This window comes from Panulirus ornatus, chromosome 14 (genome assembly GCF_036320965.1).
Source record: "Panulirus ornatus isolate Po-2019 chromosome 14, ASM3632096v1, whole genome shotgun sequence".
NCBI classification, from domain to species: Eukaryota; Metazoa; Arthropoda; class Malacostraca; order Decapoda; family Palinuridae; genus Panulirus; species Panulirus ornatus.
This window is the reverse complement of record NC_092237.1, coordinates 57,885,378-57,905,840: the sequence shown is the minus strand read 5'-3', so window position 1 is coordinate 57,905,840 and position 20,463 is coordinate 57,885,378. Positions and strand designations below refer to the sequence as shown.

Below are 20,463 nucleotides of genomic sequence, written 5' to 3'. Positions count from 1 at the left end.
GTTCAGAGCATCAGATTGGGGAAGAGCAGTGTGGTTTCAGAAGTGGTAGAGGATGTGTGGATCAGGTGTTTGCTTTGAAGAATGTATGTGAGAAATGCTTAGAAAAGCAAATGGATTTGTATGTAGCATTTATGGATCTGGAGAAGGCATATGATAGAGTTGATAGAGATGTTATGTGGAAGGTATTAAAAATATATGGTGTGGGAGGCAAGTTGTTAGAAGCAGTGAAAAGTTTTTATTGAGGATGTAAGGCATGTGTACGTGTAGGAAGAGAGGAAAGTGATTGGTTCTCAGTGAATGTAGGTTTGTGGCAGGGATGTGTGATGTCTCCATGGTTGTTTAATTTGTTTATGGATGGGGTTGTTAGGGAGGTGAATGCAAGAGTTTTGGAAAGAGGGGCAAGTATGCAGTCTGTTGTGGATGAGAGAGCTTGGGAAGTGAGTCAGTTGTTGTTCGCTGATGATACAGCACTGGTGGCTGATTCATGTGAGAAACTGCAGAAGCTCGTGACTGAGTTTGGTAAAGTGTGTGAAAGAAGAAAGTTAAGAGTAAATGTGAATAAGAGCAAGGTTATTAGGTACAGTAGGGTAGAGGGTCAAGTCAATTGGGAGGTAAGTTTGAATGGAGAAAAACTGGAGGAAGTAAAGTGTTTTAGATATCTGGGAGTGGATCCAGCAGCGGATGGAGCCATGGAAGCGGAAGTGAATCATAGGGTGGGGGAGGGGGCGAAAATTCTGGGAGTCTTGAAGAATGTTTGGAAGTCGAGAACATTATCTGGGAAAGCAAAAATGGGTATGTTTGAAGGAATAGTGGTTCCAACAAAGTTGTACGGTTGCGAGGCGTGGGCTATAGATAGGGTTGTGCGCAGGAGGGTGGATGTGTTGGAAATGAGATGTTTGATTACAATATGTGGTGTGAGGTGGTTTGATCGAGTAAGTAATTTAAGGGTAAGAGAGATGTGTGGAAATAAAAAGAGTGTGGTTGAGAGAGCAGAAGAGGGTGTTTTGAAATGGTCACATGGAGAGAATGAGTGAGGAAAGATTGACCAAGAGGATATGTGTGTCAGAGGTGGAGGGAACGAGGAGAAGAGGGAGACCAAATTGGAGGTGGAAAGATGGAGTGAAAAAGATTTTGTGTGATCGGGGCCTGAACATGCAGGAGGGTGAAAGGAGGGCAAGGAATAGAGTGAATTGGAGCGATGTGGTATACTGGGGTTGACGTGCTGTCAGTGGATTGAATCAAGGCATGTGAAGCGTCTGGGGTAAATCATGGAAAGCTGTGTAGGTATGTATATTTGCGTGTGTGGACGTATGTATATACATGTGTATGGGGGGGGGTTGGGCCATTTCTTTCGTCTGTTTCCTTGCGCTACCTCGCAAACGCGGGAGACAGCGACAAAGTATAAAAAAAATATATATATATATATATATATATATATATATTTTTTTTTTTTTTTTTTTTTTTTTATACTTTGTCGCTGTCTCCCGCGTTTGCGAGGTAGCGCAAGGAAACAGACGAAAGAAATGGCCCAACCCCCCCCCCCCATACACATGTACATACACACGTCCACACACGCAAATATACATACCTACACAGCTTTCCATGGTTTACCCCAGACGCTTCACATGCCTTGCTTCAATCCACTGACAGCACGTCAACCCCTGTATACCACATGACTCCAATTCACTCTATTTCTTGCCCTCCTTTCACCCTCCTGCATGTTCAGGCCCCGATCACACAAAATCTTTTTCACTCCATCTTTCCACCTCCAATTTGGTCTCCCTCTTCTCCTCGTTCCCTCCACCTCCGACACATATATCCTCTTGGTCAATCTCTCCTCACTCATTCTCTCCATGTGCCCAAACCATTTCAAAACACCCTCTTCTGCTCTCTCAACCACGCTCTTTTTATTTCCACACATCTCTCTTACCCTTACGTTACTTACTCGATCAAACCACCTCACACCACACATTGTCCTCAAACATCTCATTTCCAGCACATCCATCCTCCTGCGCACATCTCTATCCATAGCCCACGCCTCGCAACCATACAACATTGTTGGAACCACTATTCCCTCAAACATACCCATTTTTGCTTTCCGAGATAATGTTCTCGACTTCCACACATTTTTCAAGGCTCCCAAAATTTTCGCCCCCTCCCCCATCCTATGATCCACTTCCGCTTCCATGGTTCCATCCGCTGACAGATCCACTCCCAGATATCTAAAACACTTCACTTCCTCCAGTTTTTCTCCATTCAAACTCACCTCCCAATTGACTTGACCCTCACCCCTACTGTACCTAATAACCTTGCTCTTATTCACATTTACTCTCAACTTTCTTCTTCCACACACTTTACCAAACTCAGTCACCAGCTTCTGCAGTTTCTCACATGAATCAGCCACCAGCGCTGTATCATCAGCGAACAACAACTGACTCACTTCCCAAGCTCTCTCATCCCCAACAGACTTCATACTTGCCCCTCTTTCCAGGACTCTTGCATTTACCTCCCTTACAACCCCATCCATAAACAAATTAAACAACCATGGAGACATCACACACCCCTGCCGCAAACCTACATTCACTGAGAACCAATCACTTTCCTCTCTTCCTACACGTACACATGCCTTACATCCTCGATAAAAACTTTTCACTGCTTCCAACAACTTGCCTCCCACACCATATATTCTTAATACCTTCCACAGAGCATCTCTATCAACTCTATCATATGCCTTCTCCAGATCCATAAATGCTACATACAAATCCATTTGCTTTTCTAAGTATTTCTCACATACATTCTTCAAAGCAAACACCTGATCCACACATCCTCTACCACTTCTGAAACCGCACTGCTCTTCCCCAATCTGATGCTCTGTACATGCCTTCACCCTCTCAATCAATACCCTCCCATATAGTTTACCAGGAATACTCAACAAACTTATACCTCTGTAATTTGAGCACTCACTCTTATCCCCTTTGCCTTTGTACAATGGCACTATGCACGCATTCCGCCAATCCTCAGGCACCTCACCATGAGTCATACATACATTAAATAACCTTACCAACCAGTCAACAATACAGTCACCCCCTTTCTTAATAAATTCCACTGCAATGCCATCCAAACCTGCTGCCTTGCCGGCTTTCATCTTCCGCAAAGCTTTTACTACCTCTTCTCTGTTTACCAAATCATTTTCCCTAACCCTCTCACTTTGCACACCACCTCGACCAAAACACCCTATATCTGCCACTCTGTCATCAGACACATTCAACAAACCTTCAAAATACTCATTCCATCTCCTTCTCACATCACCGCTACTTGTTATCACCTCCCCATTTACGCCCTTCACTGAAGTTCCCATTTGCTCCCTTGTCTTACGCACCCTATTTACCTCCTTCCAGAACATCTTTTTATTCTCCCTAAAATTTAATGATACTCTCTCACCCCAACTCTCATTTGCCCTTTTTTTCACCTCTTGCACCTTTCTCTTGACCTCCTGTCTCTTTCTTTTATACTTCTCCCACTCAATTGCATTTTTTCCCTGCAAAAATCGTCCAAATGCCTCTCTCTTCTCTTTCACTAATACTCTTACTTCTTCATCCCACCACTCACTACCCTTTCTAAACAGCCCACCTCCCACTCTTCTCATGCCACAAGCATCTCTTGCGCAATCCATCACTGATTCCCTAAATACATCCCATTCCTCCCCCACTCCCCTTACTTCCATTGTTCTCACCTTTTTCCACTCTGCACACAGTCTCTCCTGGTACTTCCCCACACAGGTCTCCTTCCCAAGCTCACTTACTCTCACCACCTTCTTCACCCCAACATTCACTCCTCTTTTCTGAAAACCCATACTAATCTTCACCTTAGCCTCCACAAGATAATGATCAGACATCCCTCATATATATATATATATATCCCTGGGGATAGGGGATTAAGAATACTTCCCACGTATTCCCTGCGTGTCGTAGAAGGCGACTAAAAGGGGAGGGAGCGGGGGGCTGGAAATCCTCCCCTCTCGGATTTTTTTTAATTTTCCAAAAGAAGGAACAGAGAATTGGGCCAGGTGAGGGTATTCCCTCAAAGGCCCAGTCCTCTGTTCTTAACGCTACCTCGCTAATGTGGGAAATGGCGAATAGTTTGAAAAAAAAAATATATATATATATATATATATATATATATATCTTTCCTCGCGTGTCGTAGAAGGCGACTAGAGGGGACGGGAGCGGGGGGCCAGAAATCCTCCCCTCCTTGTATTTTTTTAACTTTCTAAAATGGGAAACAGAAGGAGTCACCCGGGGAGTGCTCATCCTCCTCGAAGGCTCAGACTGGGGTGTCTAAATGTGTGTGGATGTAACCAAGATGTGAAAAAAGGAGAGATGGGTAGTATGTTTGAGGAAAGGAACCTGGATGTTTTGGCTCTGAGTGAAACGAAGCTCAAGGGTAAAGGGGAAGAGTGGTTTGGGAATGTCGTGGGAATAAAGTCAGGGGTTAGTGAGAGGACAAGAGCAAGGGAAGGAGTAGCAGTACTCCTGAAACAGGAGTTGTGGGAGTATGTGATAGAATGTAAGAAAGTAAATTCTCGATTAATATGGGTAAAACTGAAAGTTGATGGAGAGAGATTGGGTGATTATTGGTGCATATGCACCTGGGCATGAGAAGAAAGATCATGAGAGGCAAGTGTTTTGGGAGCAGCTGAATGAGTGTGTTAGTGGTTTTGATGCACGAGACGTGGTTATAGTGATGGGTGATTTGAATGCAAAGGTGAGTAATGTGGCAGTTGAGGGAATAATTGGTATACATGGGGTGTTCAGTGTTGTAAATGGAAATGGTGAAGAGCTTGTAGATTTATGTGCTGAAAAAGGACTGGTGATTGGGAATACCTGGTTTAAAAAGCGAGATATACATAAGTATACGTATGTAGGTAGGAGAGATGGCCAGAGAGCGTTATTGGATTACGTGTTTATTGACAGGCGCGTGAAAGAGAGACTTTTGGATGTTAATGTACTGAGAGGTGCAACTGGAGGGATGTCTGATCATTATCTTGTGGAGGCTAAGGTGAAGATTTGTATGGGTTTTCAGAAAAGAAGAGTGAATGTTGGGGTGAAGAGGGTGGTGAGAGTAAGTGAGCTTGGGAAGGAGACTTGTGTGAGGAAGTTCCAGGAGAGACTGAGTACAGAATGGAAAAAGGTGAGAACAATGGAAGTAAGGGGAGTGGGGGAGGAATGGGATGTATTTAGGGAATCAGTGATGGATTGCGCAAAAAATGCTTGTGGCATGAGAAGAGTGGGAGATGGGTTGATTAGAAAGGGTAGTGAGTGGTGGGATGAAGAAGTAAGATTATTAGTGAAAGAGAAGAGAGAAGCATTTGGACGATTTTTGCAGGGAACAAATGCAATTGAGTGGGAGATGTATAAAAGAAAGAGACAGGAGGTCAAGAGAAAGGTGCAAGAGGTGATAAAGAGGGCAAATGAGAGTTGGGGTGAGAGAGTATCATTAAATTTTAGGGAGAATAAAAAGATGTTCTGGAAGGAGGTAAATAAAGTGCGTAAGACAAGGGAGCAAATGTGAAGTTCAGTGAAGGGCGCAAATGGGGTGGTGATAACAAGTAGTGGTGATGTGAGAAGGAGATGGAGTGAGTATTTTGAAGGTTTGTTGAATGTGTTTGATGATAGAGTGGCAGATATAGGGTGTTTTGGTCGAGGTGGTGTGCAAAGTGAGAGGATTAGGGAAAATGATTTGGTAAACAGAGAAGAGGTAGTAAAAGCTTTGCGGAAGATGAAAGCCGGCAAGGCAGCAGGTTTGGATGGTATTGCAGTAGAATTTATTAAAAAAGGGGGTGACTGTATTACTGACTGGTTGGTAAGGTTATTTAATGTATGTATGACTCATGGTGAGGTGCCTGAGGATTGGCGGAATGCATGCATAGTGCCACTGTACAAAGGCAAAGGGGATAAGAGTGAGTGCTCAAATTACAGAGGTATAAGTTTGTTGAGTATTCCTGGTAAATTATATGGGAGGGTATTGATTGAGAGGGTGAAGGCATGTACAGAGCATCAGATTGGGGAAGAGCAGTGTGGTTTCAGAAGTGGTAGAGGATGTGTGGATCAGGTGTTTGCGTTGAAGAATGTATGTGAGAAATACTTAGAAAAGCAAATGGATTTGTATGTAGCATTTATGGATCTGGAGAAGGCATATGATAGAGTTGATAGAGATGCTATGTGGAATGTATTAAGAATATATGGTGTGGGAGGCAAGTTGTTAGAAGCAGTGAAAAGTTTTTATCGAGGATGTAAGGCATGTGTACGTGTAGGAAGAGAGGAAAGTGATTGGTTCTCAGTGAATGTAGGTTTGCGGCAGGGGTGTGTGATGTCTCCATGGTTGTTTAATTTGTTTATGGATGGGATTGTTAGGTAGGTGAATGCAAGAGTTTTGGAAAGAGGGGCAAGTATGAAGTCTGTTAGGGATGAGAGAGCTTGGGAAGTGAGTCAGTTGTTCGCTGATGATACAGCGCTGGTGGCTGATTCATGTGAGAAACTGCAGAAGCTGGTGACTGAGTTTGGTAAAGTGTGTGAAAGAAGAAAGTTAAGAGTAAATGTGAATAAGAGCAAGGTTATTAGGTACAGTAGGGTTGAGGGTCAAGTCAATTGGGAGGTAAGTTTGAATGGAGAAAAACTGGAGGAAGTAAAGTGTTTTAGATATCTGGGAGTGGATCTGGCAGCGGATGGAACCATGGAAGCGGAAGTGAATCATAGGGTGGGGGAAGGGGCGAAAATTCTGGAAGCCTTGAAGAATGTGTGGAAGTCGAGAACATTATCTCGGAAAGCAAAAATGGGCATGTTTGAAGGAATAGTGGTTTCAACAATGTTGTATAGTTGCGAGGCGTGGGCTATGGATAGAGTTGTGCGCAGGAGGATGGATGTGCTGGAAATGAGATGTTTGAGGACAATGTGTGGTGTGAGGTGGTTTGATCGAGTAAGTAACATAAGGGTAAGAGAGATGTGTGGAAATAAAAAGAGCGTGGTTGAGAGAGCAGAAGAGGGTGTTTTGAAATGGTTTGGGCACATGGAGAGAATGAGTGAGGAAAGATTGACCAAGAGGATATATGTGTCGGAGGTGGAGGGAACGAGGAGAAGTGGGAGACCAAATTGGAGGTGGAAAGATGGAGTGAAAAAGATTTTGTGTGATCGGGGCCTGAACATGCAGGAGGGTGAAAGGAGGGCAAGGAATAGAGTGAATTGGATCGATGTGGTATACGGGGGTGGACGTGCTGTCAGTGGATTGAATCAGGGCATGTGAAGCGTCTGGGGTAAACCATGGAAAGCTGTGTAGGTATGTATATTTGCGTGTTGGACGTATGTATATACATGTGTATTGGGGTGGGTTGGGCCATTTCTTTCGTCTGTTTCCTTGCGCTACCTCGCAAACGCGGGAGACAGCGACAAAAAAAATATATATATATATATATTGGATGGTATTGCAGTGGAATTTATTAAAAAAGGGGGTGACTGTATTGTTGACTGGTTGGTAAGGTTATTTAATGTATGTATGACTCATGGTGAGGTGCCTGAGGATTGGCGGAATGCGTGCATAGTGCCATTGTACAAAGGCAAAGGGGATAAGAGTGAGTGCTCAAATTACAGAGGTATAAGTTTGTTGAGTATTCCTGGTAAATTATATGGGAGGGTATTGATTGAGAGGGTGAAGGCATGTACAGAGCATCAGATTGGGGAAGAGCAGTGTGGTTTCAGAAGTGGTAGAGGATGTGTGGATCAGGTGTTTGCTTTGAAGAATGTATGTGAGAAATACTTAGAAAAGCAAATGGATTTGTATGTAGCATTTATGGATCTGGAGAAGGCATATGATAGAGTTGATAGAGATGCTCTGTGGAAGGTATTAAGAATATATGGTGTGGGAGGAAAGTTGTTAGAAGCAGTGATAAGTTTTTATCGAGGATGTAAGGCATGTGTACGTGTAGGAAGAGAGGAAAGTGATTGGTTCTCAGTGAATGTAGGTTTGTGGCAGGGGTGTGTGATGTCTCCATGGTTGTTTAACTTGTTTATGGATGGGGTTGTTAGGGAGGTAAATGCAAGAGTTTTGGAAAGAGGGGCAAGTATAAAGTCTGTTGGGGATGAGAGAGCTTGGGAAGTGAGTCAGTTGTTGTTCGCTGATGATACGGCGCTGGTGGCTGATTCATGTGAGAAACTGCAGAAGCTGGTGACTGAGTTTGGTAAAGTGTGTGAAAGAAGAAAGTTAAGAGTAAATGTGAATAAGAGCAAGGTTATTAGGTACAGTAGGGTTGAGGGTCAAGTCAATTGGGAGGTAAGTTTGAATGGAGAAAAACTGGAGGAAGTAAAGTGTTTTAGATATCTGGGAGTGGATCTGGCAGCGGATGGAACCATGGAAGCGGAAGTGGATCATAGGGTGGGGGAGGGGGCGAAAATTCTGGGGGCCTTGAAGAATGTGTGGAAGTCGAGAACATTATCTCGTGAAGCAAAAATGGGTATGTTTGAAGGAATAGTGGTTCCAACAATGTTGTACGGTTGCGAGGCGTGGGCTATGGATAGAGTTGTGCGCAGGAGGATGGATGTGCTGGAAATGAGATGTTTGAGGACAATGTGTGGTGTGAGGTGGTTTGATCGAGTGAGTAACGTAAGGGTAAGAGAGACGTGTGGAAATAAAAAGAGTGTTGTTGAGAGAGCAGAAGAGGGTGTTTTGAAGTGGTTTGGGCACATGGAGAGAATGAGTGAGGAAAGATTGACCAAGAGGATATATGTGTCGGAGGTGGAGGGAACGAGGAGAAGAGGGAGACCAAATTGGAGGTGGAAAGATGGAGTGAAAAAGATTTTGTGTGATCGGGGCCTGAACATGCAGGAGGGTGAAAGGAGGGCAAGGAATAGAGTGAATTGGAGCGATGTGGTATACTGGGGTTGACGTGCTGTCAGTGGATTGAATCAAGGCATGTGAAGCGTCTGGGGTAAACCATGGAAAGCTGTGTAGGTATGTATATTTGCGTGTGTGGACGTATGTATATACATGTGTATGGGGGGGGGGTTGGGCCATTTCTTTCGTCTGCTTCCTTGCGCTACCTCGCAAACGCGGGAGACAGCGACAAAGTATAATAAATTAATAAATAATATATATATATATATATATATATATATATATATATATATATATATATATATATATATATATATATATATTCATATATTTTTATTTATTTTACTTTGTTGCTGTCTCCCACGTTAGTGAGGTAGTGCAAAAAACAGACGAAAGAATAGCCCAACCCACCCACATACACATGTATATACATACACATCCACACATGCAAATATACATGCCTATACATCTCAACGTATACATATATATACTCACACAGACATATACATATGTACACGTACATAATTCATACTGTCTGCCTTTATTCATTCCCATCGCCACCCCGCCACACATGAAATAACAACTCCTTCCCCCCGCATGTGTGCAAGGTAGTGCTAGGAAAAGACAACAAAGGCCACATTCGTTCACACTCAGTCTCTATCTGTCGTGTATAATGCACCAAAACCACTGCTCCCTTTCCACATCCAGGCCCCACAGAACTTTCCATGGTTTACCCCAGACGCTTCACATTGCCCTGGTTCAGTCCATTGACAGCATGTCGACCCCGGTAAACCACATCGTTCCAATTCACTTTATTCCTTGCACGCCTTTCACCCTCCTGCATGTTCAGGCCCCGATCACTCAAAAATCTTTTTCACTCCATCTTTCTACCATCAATTTGGTCTCCCACTTCTCCTCGTTCCCTCCACCTCTGACACATATATCCTCTTGGTCAATCTTTCCTCACTCATTCTCTCCATGTGACCAAACCATTTCAAAACACCCTCTTCTGCTCTCTCAACCACACTCTTTATTACCACACATCTCTCTTACCCTATTATTACTTTCTCGATCAAACCACCTCACACCACATATTGTCCTCAAACATCTCATTTCCAGCACATCCACCCTCCTCCACACAACTATATCCATAGCCCACGCCTCGCAACCATATAACATTGTTGGAACCACTAAACCATTAAACATTGTCGGAACCACTTTTCCTTCGAACATACCCATTTTTGCTTTCCAAGATAATGTTCTCGACTTCCACACATTCTTCAATGCTCCCAGAACTTTCACCCCCTCCCCCACCTTATGATTTACTTCTGCTTCCATGGTTCCATCCACTGCCAAATCCACTCTCAGATATATAAAACAATTCACTTCCTCCAGTTTTTCTCCATTCAAACTTACCTCCCAATTGGCTTGTCCCTCAACCCTACTGTACCTAATAACCTTGCTCTTATTCACATTTACTCTCAGCTTTCATCTTTCACACACTTTACCAAACTTAGTCACGAGCTTCTGCAGTTTCTCACACAAATCAGCTACCAGTGCTGTATCATCAGCGAACAATAACTGACTCACTTCCCAAGCTCTCTTATCCACAACAGACTGCATACTTGCCCCTCTTTCCAAAACTCTTGCATTTACCTCCCAAACAACCCCATCCATGAACAAATTAAACGTCCATGGCGACATCACACACCCCTGCCGCAAAACCATCATTCACTGAGAACCAGTCACTTTCCTCTCTTCCTACACGTACACATGCCTTACATCCTCAATAAAAACTTTTCACTGCTTCTAACAACTTGCCTCCCACACCATATATTCTTAATACATTCCACATAGCATCTCTATCAACTCTATCATATGCCTTCTCCAGATCCATAAATGCTACATACAAATCCATTTGCTTTTCTAAGTATTTCTCACATACATTCTTCAAAGCAAACACCTGATCCACACATCCTCTACCACTTCTGAAACCACACTGCTCTTCCCCAATCTGATGCTCTGTACATGCCTTCACCCTCTCAATCAATACCCTCCCATATAATTTACCAGGAATACTCAACAAACTTATACCTCTGTAATTTGAGCACTCACTTTTATCCTCTTTGCCTTTGTACAATGAATGGCACTATGCAAGCTGTTTCCCCGCATCAGCAAGGTAAAGCCAGAAAGAAGCAATATCTCTCTTATGGAACTCTATACATGATATTAATTGGATTTCTTTCTTTGGAAATATGTTTAACTTGCATTTCATATAAGTCATATTGTTGTAACAGTTGAAAGCTGAGGCTCACAGGAAAATGTACTCTAGTTGTACACTATTGATTTATTCAAGGTTTAATATTTCTTTTGTACTTACAGGTTGTGATCCTTGGAGATGGCGGAGTAGGGAAGTCTTGTCTTATGAATCGTTTTGTCACTGACCGATTTGATGAACATTCCTTCCACACTATTGGTGTTGAATTCCTTAATAAGGAGATTGAACTGGGAGGGGAAACTTACACATTACAGGTAAGAGAAGTGTTATCTCAGTTTGGGAAGAAATTTCTTTTTGATAGGTTCCATATTCATTTCTGTTTCTTTGTCTTTCATGGAAACACTTATCTCAGAAGTATTAGGATATATTTCATCTATTAAACCCTCAACTCCTTTCTTACTTTATGATTCACAGTTTTACGGGTTGTATGAAAAATCTGTGTAACATAGGAATTTCAAAGATAGTTACATGACAATAGAAAAACATCATTTCAGAGCTATGTTCATCCACTCCTTTCATTCTGATTGTTTGTAGAAAACTCTGTAGATATATTAGCACAATATGCAGAAAGGTGTGGGAGTAAGGCTGAGTGTCAAGTGAGTTGCTACTGTGCTTGTTTTGTTTATTTTACCTACACCAAAAATTTAATGCTGCTTATTATCATGTTTTATCTTATATGATAAATCATTTCTTTTTGTAATTGGTGTGATTCATTGATAATGTTTTCATGACAGCATAGTCATGAAAGATTGCGTATTTCTCAGCCACACCAGTTAGAAGCACGGTTGTTGAGGTTGGGAAGGTGCTGGCAACAGTGCCTCCACTTGTGCTAGAAATGCCTTCTCTTGCTTTTTCTTTGTCAGTTTTCAGTGCTGGAAGAGTCACTGTCTATGAAATCATTCTTCATGTGATCTGAAGACAGATTGTCATTGTCAGATAATTCAAAATCATCTGCCAGGTCCTCTGTATCTAGCTAAGAGCCACTCAGTTTCCTTCCAAAAGAACTCACAAAAATGTAGTGGCATGCTAGAGGATGACTGAGTATGGGGAGAAATTATTGTGCAGTGTCACCTTGTTTGCCATCTAGCCCTGATATGCATGCTTGAAATGAAGGCATTTTGACATATTCCAAGACCCTTCAAACCCACAATGCAGCTACCACAAAAAAGACACTGAACGCTTACTATTCACTTTCCCTCTACTCTCAGAACAGAAATGCACCCACATCATCATAACACTTTATGACCTGTGGTCCTAACCATTGTACATGGCCAGCTTTCTGATTGCTGCTGGAGCCTCATAAGGATAGAAGGTACTCCTGGGCCAGAGAGGTAAGGTACGGTGTATAGTGTCTGAGATGGCTATGATTAGGGCATTTAGCTGCTCATACCATCTGTGCAACCATAAGAAAGAAAAAATGCATGGGATTTGTGTTGTGAGATGCTGGAATTTTGGTTTTATTGGTTGGGTGTAAGGAAGATAAGAGAGGAAGATACCTTAACTAAGCAAGGAATAGGTAAACTGTGAAAGTACATGCTTTTAGGAGGGGTAAAAGTGCTCTCCAAAATAGCAATTTTTACTTGAATGGATAACTGGAGGTGTGGAATCGTCACTAGTGACTTTTAGAGGTAAGAAATGGTTGTAACTGATCCTGTTGCTCCTGCTTTAGATTTTTCATTGGGTAACCAACTTACCTGAGAGAACAAACTAAACACCTCCTATGATAGGGAAGTACTCTAAAACATCTCTGATATGACATGCAAAGGAATGAGGTACTCCTTCCCCTATTTACCAATTTTAAGTTAGATGTTGCCTTATTTTATGGTCATATTCATTTATATAGTTGCATTCATTAACTTCAATACTTGCTGGAAATGAGGAATATCATTAGTTAAAATGAAGCAGTGCAACCTGAATATAAAATTGTGTTATTATCTGTTGGATCATATTCCTTCCAATACCTGTGTTTATTCTCTTATAATGAATATTCTGAGCATTAAATTACTTTTGCAATATGAATTAGGGTGAGATACCCTCTAGTTTTTGTATTTGCTGCATGTATGTGCTTGTTTTAAATAGAATATGTTCCAGTGTTATTTTATTTCTTAGGTTTCACTAGACAGGAAATGAGAAGGTTCTCAATGAAGAGGTAGGCAATAGCTCTCATATGTCCCAGCCCCAGCATTATAGTATTCCATATATTTTAACTTTAGTCTCTTGTTTGCAGATATGGGACACTGCTGGGCAGGAGAGATTCAAGAGCCTGCGAACACCCTTTTATAGGGGTTCTGATATGTGTCTTTTGACGTTTGCTGTTGATGATCCTTCAAGTTTTAAGAATTTAGAGACTTGGCGCAAGGAGTTTGTTTACTATGCTGATGTGAAAGCTGATTTCCCCTTCCTTGTGGTTGGAAATAAGGTAGATTGACCATCTCATGCTTTAGACTGTTGGTATCTGATGTTATGATTACTTGGAGGTCTTTCCCTTTCATACTCATTTGTCATTTCCCACATTAGCGAAGTAGCACCAGGAACAGATGAAGAAAGGCCTCATTTGCTCACATCCATTCTCTATCTGTCATGTGAAATGCACGGAAACCACAGTACCCTATCCACAACCAAAGTATACTTTTTCATGGTTTCCTGTAGCTGCTTCAAATACCATGGTTCAGTCCACTGACAGAATATCACCTCCTCTATGTCATATTGCTTCAATTATCTCTATCCCTAAACCTAATAACGTTGCTTTTATTCACATTTACTCTCAACCTCCCCTTTTTACAAACTCCCAAATTTAGCCACCAACTTCTGTAGGTTCACTTGAATCTGCCACCAGTGCTATGTCAACAGCAAACAACATATGACTCACTTCACAGGCTCCTTCACCCTTACAGACTGCATCGTTGCCCCTCTCTCCAAGACTCTTACATTTACCTCCCATACCACTCCACCCATAAATGAACTAAACATGTATTGCACATTACTCATCCCTTGCCAGAGACCAACCTTTCATGTGGAACCACTTGCCAAAATTATTTAAAATAAAACTATGGGAATCCTGCAAGAAAGCCAGAAAAATTATTCACAACACTACCAGGTGAAATAGGAAACAAGCATGAAACAATTGCAGAAACATTCAAAAAGAAAACTTGATGTATGTTTAAAGTTAGTTCATAGTCCCAGATGAACCTAAAATAGATAGTTATTTATTGAGTGTGGTGACAGGAAAAAACAGCATTATTCATCCTGGAGAACTTGTAACAAGGGCTGTGCACTGATCCTGCCTTTTGGCAAAATTATGGTACTTAGAGTTGTAGTTAGGTGCTATCTCTTATCTTTTCACTCATTTCATCCTCTCTGTCTCTTATCTCTTCTTTCTCTGCCATTTGTATGTACCTATATTCACTTTTGACTTTTCAAAAATAGATATTAAAGAGGAAACCCTTTTAACAGATTGATCTAGAAAGGAGAGTGACAACAGAAGAAGCAGAGGCATGGTGTAAAGAAAATGGGGATCTTCCTTACATTGAGACTTCTGCAAAGGTAGCGACAAATGTTGAGTCTGCTTTCATGCTGTGTTTAAGACGATGGGCTAATATTGAGGGAAGGCAGGTAAGAGTTTATGCCTCCTTTATAATTTTTTATGTGTCAACATGATGTATGATTCATTGAGTTTTGTACAAAAGTAGGATTTTGTAAACAGTGGAAAATATAAAGAATGTTGTTTATAAGTCAAAGTATTTCAAAGTATTACTTTATAAAGAAATAATTTTTTATCTGTTATTAATGATGGTGTTTATTTTTGATTTCTCAAGAGAAAAAACTTTCCAAGTTTCATAACAGTTTATGATATCTAAAGAACCTAGAACTTTTTCACTGATTGTAAAACCATGACTTTTGCTGTCCAAATGATTCTATAGGTTGTTTTAAGCATAGGGTTTGTGATGATCACATGAAAATCTGTGAAAGAGCATATGACTTAGCTTTTTTATTTTATTTTTTTTTTTATTATACTTTGTCACTGTCTCCCGCGTTTGCGAGGTAGCGCAAGGAAACAGACGAAAGAAATGGCCCAACCCCCCCCCCCCCCATACACATGTATATACATACGTCCACACACGCAAATATACATACCTACACAGCTTTCCATGGTTTACCCCAGACGCTTCACATGCCTTGATTCAATCCACTGACAGCACGTCAACCCCGGTATACCACATCGCTCCAATTCACTCTATTCCTTGCCCTCCTTTCACCCTCCTGCATGTTCAGGCCCCGATCACACAAAATCTTTTTCACTCCATCTTTCCACCTCCAATTTGGTCTCCCTCTTCTCCTTGTTCCCTCCACCTCCGACACATATATCTTCTTGGTCAATCTTTCCTCACTCATCCTCTCCATGTGCCCAAACCACTTCAAAACACCCTCTTCTGCTCTCTCAACCATGCTCTTTTTATTTCCACACATCTCTCTTACCCTTACGTTACTCACTCGATCAAACCACCTCACACCACACATTGTCCTCAAACATCTCATTTCCAGCACATCCATCCTCCTGCGCACAACTCTATCCATAGCCCACGCCTCGCAACCATACAACATTGTTGGAACCACTATTCCTTCAAACATACCCATTTTTGCTTTCCGAGATAATGTTCTCGACTTCCACACATTCTTCAAGGCCCCCAGGATTTTTGCCCCCTCCCCCACCCTATGATCCACTTCCGCTTCCATGGTTCCATCCGCTGCCAGATCCACTCCCAGATATCTAAAACACTTCACTTCCTCCAGTTTTTCTCCATTCAAACTCACCTCCCAATTGACTTGACCCTCAACCCTACTGTACCTAATAACCTTGCTCTTATTCACATTTACTCTTAACTTTCTTCTTCCACACACTTTTCCAAACTCAGTCACCAGCTTCTGCAGTTTCTCACATGAATCAGCCACCAGCGCTGTATCATCAGCGAACTTAGCTTTTTGTCCCTCTTATATGCTTATCAGAATTGGTGATAAGTGCAATTGATGGAAGCATTTATTTTGAACATTTATGAAGTACTTTATATGTGACACAGGAAATGGTGAATTAATATGAGAGAAAATAAATTCTTATTTTCTCCGAAGTAGTTATGATCAGGTCTACCAACGAGACCAATAATACTTAGGAGTTATGACATTAGGCAAGAAAATAGTAAGCTTATTGCAACTCTGACATCTCAACCAAACATTGTTGTGGAATACAAATTAAAAGGTGATCCCCAAAATATCAAGTGTCTCCAGACAGTTATTGTAAACAGCCAGACCAATTACTCAACTTTTCACCAGCTATGTAAATAAAGGTTGACTGTGTTTTGCAAACTCAGTAATACAGGGGCAGCATCTCAGCTGTAGGCTGTTCATCCAAGCTGGGTCTAGAATAGTCTTGTCAGGAATTGCATCATAACAGAGATCTCTAGCACAGTTATTGAAAGGAAACAAGTGTAGGTGCTTTGCAGTTTACATGAAGTCCAGCTTAAAGATGAACAAATTAATGTTTGTTCTAACCTTCCTGTGCGTTTGTTCACTCAGATTGTTAACAGTTTACTAAGAAATTGTTGAAAGACGAGAAGCAACTTTCCAGTAAAGCAGCTGGATTTCGTGAAGATCCGTCTTTAAATCAGTCTTCAGCAATTTTGATTAGGTCAGAGTGCCTGCCTTTAACATTGAACCTATCCTTGAGTAAGTGAAGATAAAGGAACAGACTTCCAATATTAAAGGGTTACTGTCATATGCTTAGTATTTTTGAAACACATTCACATTCAGTGGTCTTGCTGTGGCCATTGTTGTCAGTATATGTTTTTTTCCCAGGATGATCATGTTGTGGTAGTATCGAAGATCTTAGCTCTTATACCTCAGGCCTTTCATGATTACAATATGAAAGTGCTTAATATTGTAATGAGAGAAATATTTGTTTGTTATTTTTTGCCATAGACTAAATGCAGCCTTCCTGCATGTGCATTATACAAGGTTACTGTTGGATACCAAGTATTCTGTGATATTCAAATTTGAGAACTTCACAGTGGTCCTTAATGTTCCATTTCCAGGTCTCTTAATGAGCTGGCCTTTGCTTCATTTGAATGAAAATGTATAATGTAACATTTTTCTACGACTAACATTAATGCATTATTGAAGGCTTAAAGCTATTTTTGTTACCAAGGCCAACTGTAAGTGAAAAAAGGGTAAACTTCATATTAAGATATTGCCCATGTATTTAGGTTCTGTTGAAGAAGTAGGTGGAGGTAACACTGATGCAGGTGATAAGTCCTTCATTTTTCGTTACTGGAGAAACTAACAAACTCTTAACAAGAATCCCAGTTTTTTTAAGAGGCAGACTTCATAAATTGTGCAGTGTGTGGTTTCTAAGATTGACCAAGTGTTAAGTTGGTACCAAGTGTGTATTACATTCACTTGTGGAACCTTAGAACTGATCAGAGGAGTTAGGAAGCTCATAAGAAGTGTTAGAAACATACAAGGAGAATTTGGTCTTAAGAAGTTTTAAATTTAACTAGTTTAAATGTATCCCACTGTGAGGTCCTTTCCAAATCCAGATATATAGTTAAGATGAAAATATTTGTAGAAAGAACAAGGGAAATTGCAGAAAATTTATAAGAAATGAGAGTACAGAATAAGTGAGTCATCAGTATATAGGTGAATTGGGTTGTTGATTCGCCACGTGCATAGATAAGTGTAAGAATTAATGATGAGCAAAATTACTGTTGCAAACTTTGAATGTGTCTCTGCTGCTGTGAAGTGGCACTTCATAAGCCTGAAGGATTATTGTAATTCTGAGTGATAGTGTGAGAATTAAATTTATTTGTTGAGCTTCATTTAGGTAAATGATACATTTGTGAACTCTATCTCTCATTCATTTTCAGGAGAGAATGCCTCTCCCAGATACAGTGCAGCTGGACAGTGAGGGGTCACATCATCGACTTTGTGCATGTTCCTCATAGATGTAAGGTATGTTTTTTATGTGGGGAATTAAATGCATTGCTCTTGGTGTGCATTGTGATACTGTAGTGTGTTTGATGGTATGACTGTGCAGAGTCACCTCCTGATACTTTAGTCTGTTTTTGATGGTATGACTGTGCAGAACAGATCATTGAACCCTAGAGGAAAACAGATCCTTATTTGGTTCTTTCCTCAGTTCATTGTTTTGGAAAGTAATATAGGAGGGGAGGATTTCCAGCCTCTGGCTCCTCCCTATCTTAGTCACCTTTTACAATATGTTGGGGGGTATGTGGGTGGTATTCTCTGTCTCCATCACCAGGGATAATTAATGTATATGTACATTGATTAATTGTTAAATGCATTTATTGATTTTATTGATTTTTGCAGGTGAGATTACGATATGGCTTGGATGGATGCTCAAGAAATCAGGTGTTATTCTGTAGGTAGAGTCGTAAGGAGTATGATATCTGAATGTAAATTTATGGGCGTATGTATGGAGACTTTTACTGAATCATTTACAAGTAATCAATAGTTATGAAAATGTCGAATTATGTGATTGCAAGTGATATATGAAAAGTCCTTATAGTTGGCTGTAAGAAACCCAATTTCTAATGTATGAATGTTATTCATGTCATATGATGTTTTAAATGCATGAAAAACATGGTTATGTCAAGCTTTAAATATGTCTTCTTTTATGTAATCATATGCTCTAATAGAGGTCTTACCAGACTCTGTCTGCTTAAGGTTACATTTTGAGTGAAGAGCCACCTTTGCTTAGGCTCCATCATAGTCAGTTGATGAAACAGAATACAGTCACATCAGTCACCTCAGGGGAGTCCATCGTATCTGTTACTGAGTGGGGCACAATCTTGGAACTACTGAATCCCTTAGTAAAGGGTCCAGAGGGAATACCAGAACCCTTTCCAAAGGGGGTTCTAAGGTAATAAATGATAATAATAACACCATGATGATGATGTTGCTGTACTCTGCCTGCATGAGGTTACACCATAAATGAAAAGTCTCCTTTGGTGAGGTTTTATTGTTGCCAGTTGATGAGTACTGTTTTGATATAGAACTTCTTACTCCAGTGAGGTCCATCATTTCCATACTAGTGATGGTAGTGCAGCATTGAACCTGCAGGAACCCCATAAGAGAGGTCCTGGGGTTGTATGATAATAATGATGATAATATCATAATAGGTTAAGTACCTTTAAGATTCTACTTATTTATTTATTTATAATCACCGCAGAACCTCTTTGATGAAAGAGTTGTGGTGTTACCCAGGACCTCTTTGTAAAGGCTCCAACATTTCAAGGCTGCATTGCTTCCAGTAGCAGGGACATATGGACTCCTTTGGAGTGAAAAGTTTTTTGATGAGACTTTATTTCCAGTGATACAGCCTCACTAAAGGTTTTTTCCACTTGCAATTTAAAACACATGCAGGCAGTGCCCAGTGACACTTGATATTCCACTGACTGGATGTATCTTTTGTATTTTAATTTGCATATCCTTTATTTTTCCAACTGAATCAAGTTCCCAAAAAATAATTTTGGTGTTAGATTAGGATGAAAGTGTAGGTATATTTTGTGTAGTAATAAGAGCATAATTTTTATAACTTTTTTCATGAAGAAAACATTATTTATATATATATATATATATATATATATATATATATATATATATATATATATATATATATATATATATATATTTTTTTTTTTTTTTTTTTCATACTATTCGCCATTTCCCGCATTAGCGAGGTAGCGTTAAGAACAGAGGACTGTTATATATATATATATATGAAATGGTTTGGGCACATGGAGAGAATGAGTGAGGAAAGATTGACCAAGAGGATATATGTGTCGGAGGTGGAGGGAACGAGGAGAAGTGGGAGACCAAATTGGAGGTGGAAAGATGGAGTGAAAAAGATTTTGTGTGATCGGGGCCTGAACATGCAGGAGGGTGAAAGGAGGGCAAGGAATAGAGTGAATTGGATCGATGTGGTATACCGGGGTTGACGTGCTGTCAGTGGATTGAATCAGGGCATGTGAAGCGTCTGGGGTAAACCATGGAAAGCTGTGTAGGTATGTATATTTGCGTGTGTGGACGTGTATGTATATACATGTGTATGGGGGTGAGTTGGGCCATTTCTTTCGTCTGTTTCCTTGCGCTACCTCGCAAACGCGGGAAACAGCGACAAAGCAAAAAAAAAAATATATATATATATATACATATATATGTATACATATATATATATAAATTAATATAGTGCACATGAATGCTTACTTTCATAGAACACGTAATACCCTCCA

At 40.7% G+C, this 20,463-nt stretch overlaps 1 protein-coding gene across 2 annotated transcripts in view; it reads left to right on the top strand.

Moving 5' to 3' along the window:
* Positions 1-20,463, top strand: part of LOC139753463 (ras-related protein Rab-9A-like) — a 31,146-nt gene that overhangs the window by 7,077 nt on the left and 3,606 nt on the right. The window contains exons 3-7 of one of the 2 annotated variants that reach the window (XM_071670010.1): positions 11,266-11,415; positions 13,389-13,580; positions 14,615-14,773; positions 18,076-18,160; positions 18,539-19,794. In XM_071670010.1, the coding sequence (XP_071526111.1) occupies positions 11,266-11,415; positions 13,389-13,580; positions 14,615-14,773; positions 18,076-18,153 (579 nt within the window). In that variant the 3' untranslated portion in view covers positions 18,154-18,160; positions 18,539-19,794. Of the gene's footprint in view, positions 1-11,265; positions 11,416-13,388; positions 13,581-14,614; positions 14,774-18,075; positions 18,161-18,538; positions 19,795-20,463 lie in introns of those variants that run through there. The other variant, XM_071670011.1, reaches the window with a different exon arrangement.